General features: G+C 38.9%; 1 protein-coding gene across 1 annotated transcript in view; it reads right to left on the reverse strand.

Moving 5' to 3' along the window:
• Positions 1-13,861, reverse strand: part of LOC122537310 (alpha-1-syntrophin-like) — a 40,641-nt gene extending 26,780 nt beyond the window's left edge. The window contains exons 1-2 of the mRNA XM_043670388.1: positions 13,534-13,861; positions 3,931-4,033 (exon numbers count right to left, since the gene is read on the reverse strand). Of these exons, the coding sequence (XP_043526323.1) occupies positions 3,931-4,033; positions 13,534-13,714 (284 nt within the window). The 5' untranslated portion in view covers positions 13,715-13,861. The remainder of the gene's footprint in view (positions 1-3,930; positions 4,034-13,533) is intronic.
• Positions 13,862-17,343: the final 3,482 nt, after the last annotated feature.

Raw genomic sequence — 17,343 nt, forward strand, 5'->3', positions numbered from 1 at the left:
TCGCACGGAATCACAGCATTGAGAGGGTGGATGGGGGGAGGGGGGGGGGGTGAAAATCGAAACGGGGACAAGGTGTCGACGAACGTCTCCTATCTCTTTCTACTTCAATCTCTATTTCTATTTCTATTTCTATTCTATATAGGTCGAGATCTTGGTAGACAGAGCGAGTAGCAGACGAGACACGGTGGTGAAAAATTAGCCAGGCCCACGGGGCGTTGCACCCCTTTTGCTAAGAGGAGCAACGCCTCGCCCTAATACAGATTTATTGCCGCCTAAGAGCCCGAGCTGGCCGTCCTAATACAGGTATTATGCTGACGTAGGAACGAGGAATTTACACGAAATTGGAGGTAATTTGTAGAGGTCGAGTTCACCCTGGCCGGCTCCTCCTCGTCCGCCCCTGCAACACCCACACTCGTTCCCTCGATTCCATCCTCCGTTACACCGAGCCGGACTCGTGCCTGCCTCTGTGCACACTCGCAAACTCCCTCGAAACAACCGAACTATGTATCGCCGCTTTCTGCCCATGTCCGGGTACCGAACAAGTTCGCGGAGTTTATAAATTGTTTTCTGCCTTAGCTCCGCGAGATCGTGTCGAGCGGAATTTTGTTTGACAAAGTCAAGAAGGAAGGAATACGAAAGGGGTGCGAAAGATTGTTTCATTGATTATCGATTATGGAATATGGCTGTGAATAACGTATTCTATTCCGAACCATTGGAAAATATTTATAATTTACTTGTTTCTCGTGATTGTATCTTGTTATTTTCTTACGTGACATTCTCTCGAAAGGAAGAGAGCCGATAAATGTATCATTTTGTAAAAATAAGTCGCCATTACGGAAAAACCGAAATTTCGAAGAATACAATGTCTCGAATGTCTGTTTATTAATTTCGTTTGTGTTTTGTTTTTTAATAAAATTAAATACCTTCATAGAATCAATAAAATCCTTCCTCAAAAACGTAGCAAAACCTTTGCACCCCCCCCCCCCCGCCCCCAAGATATCATTAATAACATATCTCAGTCTAATCATCAATTATCAGATTAGAGATAATATATATGATATTTTCTACATTTGATAATTTGAATATTTGAATATTTCACCGACATTTAAGAGTTTAAGAGTTCGATTCGATATTGAATTATCGCTCGTCGTGCCTCGGCCAACGTTACTTTTAACTTCACGAAACGGAGACTACTGAAACGCATTATTAATAGACATCGATCGACGATTCCCGCGATGCGTTTTCAGCGACCCTCATAAATTGCTTCGGTTCGTAAATGTGCCGAATCGATTTGGCTGTCAGCTGTCCGACGCCGCCGAACGAATCAAGATCGTAATATCGCTGGTAAAAACGTCAGGAAGACGATCCCTCTTTTTGACAAACGATAGACACTCGGCTTCCAAGTGTTATCAAGGTTAATCTGGCCTCGCGATTTTTCTTCGAACGAGGTTACTCGCGACTTCCATAACCTGGAGAAGGATCGATTCGAAGCTACCCTTTGTCAAACTTTCCCTAATTTTCTTTTTTTTTTTTTTCTGTTTCTTGCACGTTACTTGCTTTCACAGTGGCTAACGTGAAACTTTGAAAATTGTTACGTTACATGAAATGTTTCTTTCGACATGATTTACTTGTACTAGAAAAATTTGGATCCAGTAATTTAGCGCAAACGTATGTTTAGTAAAATTTAAAATAAACTAAATAGCGATGCTGAGAATGTTCAGATTTATCAATGCAACTGACAATCGACTGTTTGAAGATTTTGTTGCAACTTCAATGTACATTTTCAAAAATCGCATCGATATGATAATAAGTTGTACGTGATTACAGTACCAATGAAATTTTCCAATTATGAAAGTAATTATGAACACAAATTGATTATTTTCATGAATCGTTCACGCGAATCTTCTAGGCGAGCCACTGTATGTACCGAGGCAGGCGTTCGATGTTGCTACGCCGTGTCAGATGTAAAGTGTCGAAAACGTTACACATAATTTGCATCCATTAATCTTCAATGAAGTTCAAATTCCGCCGAGGTGTTCTCTCTTTTGAATCGAAGCAGCGATTAGCACCGCGAGCGTGACTCGACATTACAGGGCAACATTAGCAATTTACGAGCCACGTTCTCGCATCCCTCGGGCTCGATATCTGATACGCGTCTCCGGACTCGCGATAACAGAATTTCGCAAGCCTGTTTTCCAGGACGCTCTCTGCCGTTTGAAAATGTTAAATGCCAAGGTACGACAACGGGACGCCTCTGCCAGCCAGGAGATTTTAATCTCGCCGTCGCGTAAAAAAGAAATAAGAAACAAACCGAACAGCCGCCTCTAGTGGACTCGTTAAATGCGAAGCCGCGTTGTTGAAACGTTCGCGCGCGTCACGCGATCCAGAAAGAATCCCGACGCAATTACCAGGGACTTAGCGAGCCGCGGACGTCGAATTATCGAGCTTAATCCTTCTAACACCCGAGATTTATTTCCACCGTTTTGGAAACGAGCTGTTGCGTTCGACATACATACTTGGCCGAGTTAAACGTTGTACGCTCGAACGAGCGTATTGTTAGATATTGCGAAACCATTTCGTAAGGGACCTAACCTCTACCGCCGAGTCCCCAGCGTATTTAGGTTGTCGCGACGTTTCTTCATCTTTCGGACTTTAAATTATTTTTTTGTTACGGCGAACAGTATTTTTTTTATTTTATTTCGATGTTACGCGCGAATTTACATTGTTACTTTTTTTTCTAAACAAAATGCATCCAAGCTTGGTTCTTTTTATCAATATACGAGCGCGAGGGTTAAGAAAGGAGTAGAAAGAATCGTGTTATTAACTAATTGTACAATAGGGGAGGAAGAGGGACAAGGGTCGAGCAAAATCGAGTAAAACTGGATTTTTAATGTTGGACAATGTTCAACGTGACTGCCTACTTGCTGCTCTAACTTTTAGGGCAAGCTCTTTCAGTATCTCTTCAACAGTGGAGGATTAAGAGCCGCGATACAATCGTACAACTTTCTTGGACTCGTATCTTCAACTTTTGCAACTTTCCTTGGCTTTCTTTTTCTTTGCAAATTATCAAGACCAGCGGGAATCTACTTGTTTTCTTGACGTAAAGAAGTTGAAAGATTATTTATAAGGATTAACCAAGCTAGCCAAGACGATTCTTAGTTGAAAACTGTTACGAGCAGAATTATTTTATCTAAATACCAGTCATTAGAAAACGAAATTTTTACGAACGCACATGCTCGAATCCGAACTACTGTTATAGAAACGAAAAATTGTTAGCAGAGCTCCAATTCCAACACATGAATTCTAATTATATAAATAAATTCGTTTCGCAACGAGTGTATAAATGCAGTTCTAAAAACGTAAACGTTGGTTAATTCTCGTTAAATTTCCAGCGGATAATTTTGTGCTCGCGCGCACGACGGTGACCGGATCAGATTTAATTCAATAATACACTTCTTTCCTCACGTAGACAGAATTTTCGTTTCATGGAATTACTTCAGCTTTCTAAATTACTCGAGCGTATGTTAATCTACGTTAAGGAATGTATTTACAAATGTTATATTTAATTTAACGTGTACGATTTTACCCGAAAGCTTGTGCATTTATATTCCCCTCCTCACGAAATTAAATTCGAAACTAGAAACAAATTTTCACATTGAATATTTTGGCTTCTCGAGTTATTATAATACAATTATTTTTCTTCCACGCTGGACTCAGTCACCGCCGGTCAAAGAAAGTAGGTCAACCGGTATATCACCGGTTTTAATAAGGAATTTGAATTTCCAGCGAGAGATCCTTCGTATCAATTAATGGCGATCAAGCGGCGGCAGTTGCGCGCGTTCAACAAAGCCCGAAACTATAGCGCTAAATCAAAATGGCCGACTTAACCGTACTGCAGTCGAGCATTTCGCGATATCATTGTTCACTTACCTGGCATGTTTCGGGCCAAGACTGGGATCGTACATAGAACTGGCCGATATATCTTCATCGGGGATTTCGCCATTCTCCATGCCCAGTGCCGCGGTACATTGTCCTGAAAGGATTGGAAACGCCGTTACAGTCAGGACTCTGATCTGTGTGTGTGTGTGTGTGTGTGTGTGTGTGTGTGTGTGTGTGTGTGTGTGTGTGTGTGTTTTGTCAAATAAATATCAGCCGCTTTAAATCGCTCCGAATCGATTGCTAAGCTGGAATCGGTTCGTGCGAAAATATATTAAATTATATAATAATTTAATATTATTTGTAATAAGGATATGTATATATTATATAAAATAATTATATAATAATTTAATATTATTTGTAATAAGGATATGTATATATTATATAAAATAAGGATATGTATATATTATATAAAATAAGGATATGTATATATTATATAAAATAATTATATATATAATTATATAATAATTTAATATTATTTGTAATAAGGATTATATATTTTAATATAATTATTATATAATGAATGAACAGAGGCAGCGATTTTTCAGGTGAGTCAGGTTTAATCAGTGCCAATTAAAGCTTGACTGACAACAAACAAACTGTTTTCAATCGTCGTGTTGATTCTAATAGAATCGACGCCCGTATAATTCCGCTTTGAGATTTATACCGGGGACTTTCAATTCGTTCCGGAGACTGCCATCTTACCGCAAAACATACAGGCGGAACGTTTGCGTGGGATCCGCGTGAAAACACCTCGAGAATGAAAGTCGTCGCCGGGGTGTGTGACTTGCACGCGCGCACACGAGGGAGCCCAATCGACGTATGCCGGTCAACTACAATCGAACTTCCATTCTCGGTCTCTTCCCCATCGTAAAAGTTTGCCCGTTGACCGCGGTAAACAAGAAAAAGAGCGAAACAACGGTGACGATAAAACACGACCGTAACCTGCCACCAAATATCTCGCACTATCTTAATTCTTTTCCTTAAGATATACCGGATGATTTTCACTCTTCCATAGGGTCTTATCGCCCCATAAAAAACATTTTTAACATTTTATTAAACTCTTCAATTCATAATTTATATGTGAGACAGTATATATTTTATTAATCCTTTCATTCCGGATTTCATTTAAAAATCTATATATTATGCTACCTTTTGTACAATTATACTGCAGCCATTAAATTATTCATTGGGCAGATTGACTTGAAATTATTTTATATTATTTTATAATAAGACATGATAAACAGGTGAATATATTTATTTTGCCCAATTCTTTATATATATATATTATATATATTTAATTATTAATATACTATGCATATGTTATTACTAATTTGATCATTATATCTTATTTTTAAAAATTAAAATATATAATAATTATTGAATATATATAATATATATAAATATATAATAATTATATAATAATATATATTAAATATATATAATAATTACTACCGTAACTGGCTTGCTGTCAAAACACCAGAAAATAACGAAACAATGATAGAAAATAATCACAACAAAATTCATCACGAAATCTACAGCTAATTATCAAGTAATTCTCATGCCACAACTATTATTTTCTCGGATGAGATATTAAAGAATGATAACAATCAAATTTATCACGAGATCTCTGTCACTGTGAATCACAATTCAGTGTCGCTAGCTCAGACAACCGGAATCCAATGGTCGACGAAACCTATAAATCCTTTTTTTGCTTCCTGTTCGAATCGGCGAATAGCTGGTTAAAATAAAATGGCAGTGTGCAGGAGAGACGAAGTACAACCAATTGCAGTAAATTGACGTAGCACGAGCTAGCCTATAACGCACCACGTATACTCAAGCCACGATACAGCAGTTACGTTGGAAAGTTTCAAAACTGCAAAATGCAACGGACTCGCGGTATTAGCTGATATTTTGCGAGATCTACCACGCCCAGCGACGATGATTTTCGCCGAGCAACGTTCGCAACGGGCTTTCATTTTCATTCATAACTGCTCCTTCAATTCCAACGATAAAAATAAAAGTGTATCCTACTCTGCTTCTGCTGGCATTCGTACAATACGAAGTTTTTGGAATTTTTAGCTGAGTTTGTTGGTTCAACCGCGGTGTTTCTGTTAGTTTTTCAAATGGAAGAACTAAAATCGGTCGAATTGATGGGAAATATGTACATAGAAATTGTTATTGTTCGAGAGGATGATTTAACGTTGAAAACGTTGAAGTTGCAAAATAATACAGGTCGCTGGCAAGTCGCAGTTGCGCAACTTGAGTTGATATTCCACCGACTGCGATTGTCATGCGTATACCGGCAATACACTTAGTTTCTGTACATGTTGGTGACTCGGTGTTGCTACGTTGAAACTTCGCGCTGGCTTCTTACTTCCCTCAAATTCTACAAACTCGCTTGCATCACCGTTCTATTTTGTATGTATATTGTCTCATATATATACAAAGTGAAAGAGAAAGAGAAAGAGAGAGAGAGAGAGAGAGAGAGAGGGGGAATAGACTTGGTTTTCTAATTTTGCGCGCGAATCACGGTTCCGTGTGACACTGCTGAGCGTAATTGTTTTTACTAAAAACGTGGTGCGAGTTCTCGCTTGTTGCGTTAATACGTTTCTGCTTCCGTGCAACAGAAAACTTTGGTTTCACGACTAAAATGCTCGAGTGAAAATTGATCTGAAATGTTACGAATTGTTCAGAGTGCTGATCACATTTTAAGAAACTTCTCTTGAAATTTGTAATTTCTCAATAATGAAAAAAATTTACAGGAATAGAATTTCTTTCCTTGACACGTGCTACATCGATGGATAAAAGGGAACTTCATAAAATATGAATCTGAATAAAATATGAATGATCAATCTAACGATGCAAGAGACTCACAAAGTGGTGACTATTAAATCAATAATTTAATAATCATAAAATATAGAATTGATCTCGCCTCCGAGCTCGAACAGCTTACATAGTGATGAGCCTGAAATAATAATATTTTCTAAAAATTGGAGTTGATCGATTTAATTTCTGCGAAGTTCATACTGGTACCTAGTGACTATTAAATTAATAACTTTGTGAAACGCGAAACTATCAATTTTATTCCTGAGAGGTCTCACATATTAATGTATCATACATTTGTGAAGAACTCGAAGATACAGAAATGTACGTAACATGCAAAAATGTATGAAATATCCAAAAAAAAAGGCTATTAATTATAACTCTACGTGCAAAAAATAATTTTTTCTTGGGTTCCATCTTTTAATCATCCATGTTCATAAAAATCTAATGATGATTACAACATTGTTCACTTACAAGCACGTTGTGAAACCAGGAGAGAATTCTAGATTTTGGAATTTTTGAAAAAAATGCGAGAAAAATACAAAAACTCAAATAATAAAATAATTTAAAAAAAAAGAAATTGCCTAACACGGTGAAAGACTGGATAGTAAAAAATTCGTTGAAACTTACGTATCCGTGATAGTGTCAATTTGTCAGTTTCTTTTACCATTAAAAAATTTCAATCTCGATGATGGTACGATATTGGTCCGCGAAAATCTGAAATTTCCGTACCACGATCGGTATTTATGCGTCGTGCGAATTTACTTTCAATATTCGAACACTATCGTCCCGGTGGGAGGGAGGGGAGGGGGGAATTTCGTTCAACGCCGATAGCGTTCGATAACGATTTTCAGAAAGTCGACGGCGCATTATACACCGAAGAATGAATAAAACAAAAAGGAGGGAATAGTAAAATCGAGAACGTTCTGCCAACAGAACGATTAAACAGCGCCTAAGCGGGAACGCAAGTCGATATTGCAAAGCAGTTAACAGGAGTACGTGACTCATTCACCGAGCTCTGTTTAGGACAATTTCGTGGGAGATTGTTTGCAGTTCCTCACGTTCAACAATCATTCCCAAAACACAATCAGAACGAACTCCTTTCGATAAACGCTTAACATCGGCCAGGAACAATAAACCAACAGTTCTGGCTAACGTACCCTGTTAACTTAAAATGTCCTTCCCCTCCCCCCGCCTCCCTCTCATCCTCCCCCTCACCGAACTAATAATTGCTTTTACGTTAATTTGAATTCACCTCTCTCGTCGGACCTAGTTCCCTCTCTCCCTTAACTATTCACTGTCAGGTACGTAGACAAGTGCATTGACAAATCGACGATTCCGTTTAAATCCCGAAACTTTTAACAAAACTTTCCCCCCCCCCCCCCCCCGAATGACGGAATAATAACGAGTATCGTCTGATTGCGTAGCTTTTTCAAAGAGAAAACATTAGGTGGTCTAGAGTGACTGGTTCGATGAATAAACACTTAAGCTGTGGGTTTGTTAACATCATTATTCGTAAATTGTTATTTAATCGTCCGAATGCAAACTGCTCTGTTGCTCTGTTGAAGACACAATTTCAACAATGTTTTTCACATAAGCAGGAACAAATTTTATTCATTAGACAGGGATCTATGAGACGTATGGGACCTCTCAATTAGGTATTTCATCCGCTCTCTAAACCACCCAAATCCCGACATAGTTGACACAACTTCAGATATATTCGTAGAATAGAAGAACCAAACGAAATCGTCCAGATTAGATTTGCACACTAACTCCACTATCTCCTGCTTTCTCTCCCTTTGCTACTCGCACGATAAAAATTACAACTGTCACCGTTACCCATAGTAACACAAGTCACGCTTAAAAACTGTCAAGACAGGACAATTTTAATCGTACGATAAAAATTACAACTGTTACTGTTACCCATAGTAACACAACGTTTAAAAACTGTCAAGAAAACAGGACGGAATTTTAATCGTAAAAGTCCAATAAACAGCAACAAACACAGACAGGTACCTACGCGGTAAATTAACTTCTCGCGATTGTATAACACCGTGCATCGACAGAGGGATGAAACTGGCGACGGCGGCCGCACACAGACGTTGGAAACTCTAAGCACATTGGCATAATTGCTCGCTGGAATAAAACATTCGCCGTGCGCAACACGCTGGTCCATTGTTCCACCGGTTGCCGATATGCACGCCCGTCTACGCCGCGCGAACTGCACTTTGTCAGATAGGCATGGCCTAGTTCTCTTTGCAATTCAATCCTTGGAACTGTCGCCATCCTGGGTGTCGGCGTAACTTCGATCGCGCTTCCCGGAATACCGACTACGCCTCTTTATGCAGCGTCTATTACTGGGGCAAACTGCGGCCCGAGATGAGCCGTAATTATCGAACTCACGGCAGAAAGGATCGACGAGTAGCTCGCTGGATCCAACTGTAGCTCGCGCAGGTGTTTTTCCCTCGTCCAAAAATTATTCGGTGGGAACTTCCGGCGCCTTGTGGATTCTTCGAGATTGCGGAGAGGGGGAGGGGAGGGGCGAAATATATCACTCTAATCTGTCAGTAGCACGAACATGCTACGGAAGAAAGGGACATTTGTATTGCACGCGTATAAACTGCACGTATGAACTATGTTCGTTGTCCCTACGATCAGAATTTCGTGCGAAGGTTTGTTCGGAAGGAGCGTCTTGCTACGAATATTAGATGATGTACAGTTCCGTGCTATTCTAAGCAACTGTCATTTGCAACCGACGTGCGTCTCTGTTCGTTCTTGTAACAAGGAGAGTTGCGGGGAACGGCTCTTTGCTCCGCTGCGCTATTTTAGATAGAACAATTAGACTTCGTTATACGGTTAGTGAACTCCATTCGAAATCTACTGCCTGAAATGATTGAGGCTTGGTCCTTCATTGACGTGAATGTAGACATAATTCTGATTGTGAAAATATCGGGGACGGAAGTATCGATTGACGCAATTAGATTGTTACTGAAAATTACATATATATATATATATATATATATATATATATATATATATATACTTATAAAAATATTATCTACATGATGTAGATTGTGTGAAGTACGCACAAAGTTTACATCAAAAAAATAAATAAATCCCGCGTGACTTATATAATGAAACGCAGCTGCGTCATACGTAAGAATATTTTCTATTTCTTTCTATTTCTATCTCCAGAAAATACATTCCTCTGCTTCTGTTTCTCTCGATAATAATACAAAGAAAGCTTGTTTAATGATTGATAATCTTCTTCGGTTGCAAAATCTAGCGTAAAAGGATCGTTTCCATTCTGAACAGGTAAACAGCACTGAGCACAGAAACGTTCCGTCGCAATTAGAATTCTGTTCGAATTGTAGAATCGGGATCTGTTAACTCGGCCAATTCTTAACCAATGCTCGTTGCTTTTCGCTGTTCAAGCGGATTAATTAAACAAGCGGACGAAACAATGAGCGTGTTGCAGTAAAATAAAATAAAATAATAAAAATAAATAAAATAAAATAAAATAAATCGGCAACCGGTTCTCGCTAGGGTGAAACGCAAATTTGTTTACAATTCGAAAGATTGCTCTTTGACGCTATTTTTCTTCGCTATTGATTCGTGAATACCGAAAAATCTATCGATCGGGGACCAGTCTCGATGTTATTCCGTGTTAATTAAAGTCACCTGAAAAGGCAGTAGAACCGACTATTTTTCTCCGTTTTCAATGCACATAATCCGAATAATTCAAATAGAATAAACTGAAGAATTAATCGTGGATGCGAGGACGCGTGGAATGCAATAAAAATTGAGAGAAGAAATACACGAAGAAGAGAGTTTCATTGTGAATCGCGGGTACCATAAATGATATATACCGATCAGAAATTTGAACAAACATACTTGTAGTTCATCTTCCAGCACCAGTATATATTCCTAATATTTATAGTAATTTTCTTGGTTCAAATATTTATTTCAGTACATTGTGCACAAAAAGTGAACATACCGAACTCACAATTTTCAACGTATTAAATGTTCTTAATAAAGTAGAAACGTTTGAACGAAATTAAATTAGAAAGTTTTATTAACCACCGAGATATTAAACGCAAGAATATTCTAAAATATTCTATTAAACATCTGCAGAATATGCAGACATAGTTTGACTATTTCGCAAAAACGTCAAGAATAAAAAATGAACTAATGTAGGGAAAAGAAGAAATGAGAAGTGAAATTTTCAAGTAAAACAAAAAAAAAAAAAATAGAACATTGCGCGAGTGGTTCTAATTTAATAGTTCAAAAGTTAATACGAAATGGTAATGTACGAAACAGTATAAAATACAATGATGCAATAGAAGCGTATCCAAGCTTTCGATTGGCGCTGGTGTTGTACTTCTTTCCATTCGCGATAATGTTCGTGGCATTAAAAACATCACTGGTGAACGATAAGCAATAAGAGACAGTAGACAGAGTAGTAACGCGAGAGAATGAATCGGCACAATGCTGTCTGCGTCTGAGCAGCCATTAGATAGTATTGTTAATTCATCGTGCCGTTGACATTTCATTCGCGGCCGTACAATAGAAACCGAGCGTGTGGCCCCGTTGCGGCCCTTCCCCGTGGGGAAAACGATGAATATTAATTTTTCTGCATAATGACAGGCTTCTTTACAAACGGTCGCAGACGTTACCGGTATGTATGTCTGGTGCACGTAACTGGAAGCTAGAAATTTTCGTCCAGAGATTCGTTTTCCGATGTTTTGTTATTTGCTGTCACACTTTGTCGTCCCCCGTTCCCGTGGTTTAAACCGAAACGCGAATTAAGCTCCGGGATGACGATATACGATAGACGCGTCTCGCGCAACAAGCGAAAATCAGAAATAACACGAAGATCGCAGTTAGCGAGTTGCCGGGCGTGAAAAATACGTTGTTCGTTCCTCTTTGCAAATTCATCCCGCGAGCTCCGTAACGCGCCGGTTACACACGCACATGTATGTGTAATTTCCCTTCAATTTGCAGGCTGAATGCCGAGAAAATATGCTAAATCAATGAAGTTTTCGCGCGGGTCGCGTCGCGTTCCAGGGATCGCATTCGGTTTACGTGTCTTGTGCACCACGCCGTAGTAATTGTATATTACTCTGGCGAGAGTGGCACCCGTAACAGTGTGCTTGCATCCCGCTGCTCCCGATATGCGCGCAGTAGAAAAATTTAAATTTTACAGCCCGACTTTCGGGAAATTCTCTCTCTCTCTCTCTCTCTCTCTCTCGCGTGTTTCTTCTTGCACTTCTACCTCTCTCCCGTATCGTATCAAGGGAAAAGAAATCCGTGCAGAATCCCCGGAGGCATTGCACGTCGTGTAGCTTACCGCCCTTCCCGCTTTAACCTCGCCAAGTAGTGTGTTCCCCTATGTGTGTCTATGTGTGTGTGTGTGTGTGTATACACGCGAGAACAAAGGGGGAGAAAAAAAATATCAGAATAATTTTTCTCCGCTTTAGCATCCGGCGATATTACTGCCGGGAAGACAACGAGAAAGACACGGAAACCAAGGTAAATTCATTTCCGTGGAATAGTCGCCGCACAAATGGAACAATATTTTTCCTTCGTTTCGTCTTTCTCTCCCTTTATCTGGCGAAATGACCCTCCATGAACCATGAGTTACACGACACCGGGTATACGTTTTCCACGACGGACCACAGGTACCCATAGAGCAGGGTGTTCTTCTCCTTTCCCTCGCAATCGGTCGAAATTCACTTCGACGACGGTCATATTTATTGTTGAACGATCACCGGTGAATTACAGAATTTTTTAATCATTCAATCTCCGCGGGATATCAACTCTTGGTGATAGAAAGATAAATGAATGTTTGCATTATGAAGAATTGCTTAGGGACTGACAATCTCAGCAATTTGAATAATTTTAACAGCAGATTTACAACAACTGGTAATTTCAATCGGCGAACCTAATATTTCGATTATGCATTATCGAGCAATTGAGGAGACAGAAGTTACTATGGAAAGTTTTCAAAAATATTTTAAATTTATCGTATACCTTACGAGTCTTACATATAAAGTCATATGTGTGCAACCTATCCCTTCCAAAGATTTATGAAAAAGTTATTTTATTAAATTGATTTTTTTGATTCATTCGAAACTGCTTATTATTATTAGTATAGCTTATATATACACTAATTACTAGAAATAGTTAAAATTTTTTATTAGTAGTAACTATTATTATTAGTAGTAATAATAAAAATAGTAACTATTATTAGTAATAACTATTATTATAGAAGTAGTTAGAAGTAGTTAAATTTTTATTATTAGCAGTAACTATTATTATTATAGCTTATATATATACTGCTTAGTATTAGTTAAAACTAATTACTAAAAGTAGTTAAAATTTTCTGCAACTATGTAGTTTAAGTTTACTCCACGATACTAATTCTTATTGCAAGAACTTTTATTTAAATATCATCTTTACGATCATCGTTTCCCATGTCTTAAAGGAAAAGAAGATATTCATTATCATAAACGAGTGTGACTTAACTCTTGAATTTATTAACGTCTACGATCCTCTCACAGCAATCAGAAACACAGTTAAGAAAACCGGTCTCAAAAATAATCAGATAATTAAGATAGTCGAGATCGAGATTCAACAACGCGAGTAATGAATCAAAGTCGTTGCAGTAAAGTATCTATGGTATCAGAAACAGTTCCTCAATCCATCTCGACGGAGATACCCTAAGTTAAAAGGAACACGACGTCTGCCATAAGTAAACGTTTAACTTACCCAAGTCGAAGCAGTGACACCGTGGCAGAGACAGTAAGAGGAGAACGCCGATCAGAAGTCCTCGCGAAGGACCCGGATCTCGCCTGGGTTCGAGAACTGGCATACTGCTGGTGACCTGAGCCATCGGCGAGCCGACAACCTGCTCCTCCGCATCACTAACTGTCGACGATTCTGACCGCATCGGTCATCGAGCACGTTCCTGGCATCGTGATGGCCGAAAGGTGGTGAGTGTCCTCGCCGATAGCCTGCGCACAGTATAATCCCTGTTAATCCGCCAGCAAACGGAAACGTTGCCGACAGACGGTTTGAAACCGGTATGTGGCAACGCGAGTCGACGTATTGACACCGACGCTTCGATTTATAGTCTCGAAAAAAGTGCATCGACACTCGGATTATCGGATATAATCGCCGGACGTTTGAAACTCAAAAAGGCAAAGGGGCGAATGACCACCGTAAGAATTAATAAAGAGATTATGGTAGAAGGCAGCGTCTTGCGTTCGCGTTTGAGTTGGACTGAATTTGTCATAAGGTGGCTGCGAGCCACTGGTGGAACGATGGAATTCGATCGGGTGTCGGTCCGACGTTACACAGAGGACAATGGAAACTCTTTGAAACGGGTATAATTCGACCTGACATTCGGTCTTCCAGAACTTGATCGCTTCTCTTTGAAATCGGTAGAACTGCCGAGCCACGACTCGTATTGCTTACCTGCCGCCGGTGGCAAACTGTAACCACCTGCACAACTCGCCGCAAACGAAACACGACTCTACTCCGTTGGACTCATCGAGACTTAAATGCGATTAAATTCGAAAGAAACTGCGTGCTATCGAGTTCTCGTGTGATTCGCGGGTATCTTGCAGTGACACGAATCCAGTGATACATCGTTGGCACGTGTAGCCACAGTAGAACGCTACTGCGTTAGGCCAGACGAGCGAACTAACTACAGCCTCTGGATCGCAACGGCGACGCATTTTAATTCACCACGCTCGCCGCTATCGTATTCATAAATTCTTGAAATATCTTTCTAATGACCCGACTCGTCGACGAAAGGCTCGTTTTGTGACGTTAAACGTGGTCCAATCGGGTCTTACTGTATCAGACGAGATTCAAACGAAATCGTATCGGGAATTGAATACGATCCAATCGGCTCCGTATCGAATGAGATCCAATCGTGCTCTATTCGTATCAAATCAGGGCCTGCGAGCTGCCACCGCGTCGAACAAGGCTCAATAGGTCCCCAATCTGCGCTAGCGAAGCTCGAACGGGTCATTGCGTGTTGCGCATAAAGCCTGATCAACTTCTACATCATCGGGTTCGATTAAATGTCACGTTAAACAGCGTTAATGGCATTCGTTTGTGCTTGGCTAGATCACACACGCTTTGTGATTATTGTTAATTATATGAGCAAACGATAGGCTGGCTTTACCGATGATTAATCCACCTAATAACAAGCGAACGAACAATATCGATATTTAGATGAAAGTATGTTTTTTGAAAAAAATCACAAAACGTATTAACCGATGACTAATCTATTTAGTAACAGTCGAACGAACAAAATTATCACTTAAATAATTAGAAATATTTTTAATATTTAACATTTGGATAGAAATTTATTCCACGTCGCGAAACGCTCGATTTTGAGGAAAATCGTTTCGGCCTGCTCTCTTCCCGTGCATGTTCGTTAAAAAAAGAAAAACACAGAGGACATTATTGGACATATACCATGCTTCGAGGTTACTTCTATTTCAAGGATATTGAACTTTTCACCCCGTATGTGGGTCAGAGCCAGCTTTAAAATTGCGGCGCAAGAAATCTTACAAAGTAACGTACGTTACAGACGCAAAACCACGCGTATTCCGCATGAATAATTCATTAATGTAACCTCGCCGACGTATAAAATTTTAATTGCGTCTTCGTTATTAATGAACACGAGCGTTCCTGGAGAAAACGTTAAGAGACCGTGTAATGGCAATTGCTTTACACGAACACGTCGGCTTGTAGCTTGTTGTAACTCGCGCGCGGAGACGATGATGGACGACAACCGACGCTGCAAATGCGCTTCGCGTTTCTACATTAACGTCTGACATCTCGCGGACATTCTAACATCGCGTCGCTTTGCTTGTACAACGGGCAAACAAAAATTTCGCTCCGCGAGCGTACACATATTTTCGTTCGTCTAATTCATCAGACGTGCACGAAAGGGTGTACAAAGAGGCATTCTGGTTCAATTTATCAAATATACATACATAGGAATCTCATTCAAACGTGTGCTATTCTAAAATTCTTTCGTACAGTTTTGGTGAACGCTGAACTGCACTATGGACGGAGACTTGACGCGCAGAGTATGAAAGATTAACTATTTAAGATATATCGTACATTCTTTTAAATTCTTTGAACAATTTTATTCTATTCACCGCACATTCGGTATTTCCTTTTTATTTTTCCATAGCCAATGCGAATATTCCTAGGAAAATTAGACGTTTAACTATAATAAATTTTTTTACGATTTTTTCCTTAAAAGATCGTACTTATTTCTTCGCTTTAAAAGGACATAAATTAAATTATATAATACTTATTATATCACATGGTAGACAATGCGAAGTAAAACTAACGATTACGTCGAAATTGCAGAAAAATTCGTGTATTCGGGAAACAGTATTTTTTCAACGGGAAAATAATACCAGCTTTGTGGATGTTAATGAAAATTTGTTTTCATTATATTCGGAATATTGTTATATTGTTTTTATGATGGAATTCTGTGAATCGCTGCAGACATCCGGAAGTCAAAAAGAAAGAGGATTGTTCTCAAATTTATCATTCTGTTTGATATCCTTTTATTTATAGATTACTGTTAAATTCAGTTTCATTTGTTTTATTTCATATTTTTCTGCTTGCAATACAATATCCCCTCAATATTCTGTCACAAAGCGTCAGATCGAGACAAAACAAAGAGATTCTACCGGACATTAAATCAATTACTCTGAAAGTTGTTATCATATTTTTGTTTTGTTTGTATGTTGTTGTTAAATGTAGTTCTATTCTTTCAATTTCACATTTGACTATGTTCAATATTTCACCAAAAACCAGTAGAAGAATTGAAAGGAAAAACTCTGTTATGTATCTACTGAATGCAATTATTCTAAAAGTTAAATGTTAAATACGATGACGTTCGTTTTATTTTATATTTAACGAATGGTCCAACATTCCTGCCAGATTCCATTACAAAACGAAAGTTATAGAAGTAACAAAGTAAAATACACGATGAAATATACGATGCAACTGATTGAAAAATTATTCAAAAAATTATTTCACGAAAAAGTAAACTGAAAAATTCTGTAAACTATATCTTTACTGAAAATGTAATACATTTGCTAAAATATAGTCTTATCTGTTTTGTTTCACATTTAATCAATAATTCAGCATTCTAACATTTCGTTACCGTGATAGAAAATGTAGAATAAATCATACCGGAGAATTAGAATTATAGACTCTGTATCAGGTAATACATACAATGTAAAAAAATATATATGTACAATATACAATTCACTGAAAAATTGTTCCACCAAAGTAAACGAAAAGTTCCGTGCCATTTATTGAATCCGATTGCCATTAGCATCCGTTAGGCGTGCACTTTCATCGTTTAACTTCTCGTTCGTAGCCCCGACCTTTTCCACCTCGCGCTATAGATTTGTGCACCGAACGTCCCCAGGATTCGTTCGAAACTCCTAGTTATTCCGACCGCGTCGTTCCATGTAGGAAGTTCCCGGTCCGTGTACAACTATGTATGTATGTACGTACGGTAGTCCGAGC

This window comes from Frieseomelitta varia, unplaced genomic scaffold (genome assembly GCF_011392965.1).
Source record: "Frieseomelitta varia isolate USP_RPSP 00005682 unplaced genomic scaffold, Fvar_1.2 scaffold_900, whole genome shotgun sequence".
NCBI classification, from domain to species: domain Eukaryota; kingdom Metazoa; phylum Arthropoda; class Insecta; order Hymenoptera; family Apidae; genus Frieseomelitta; species Frieseomelitta varia.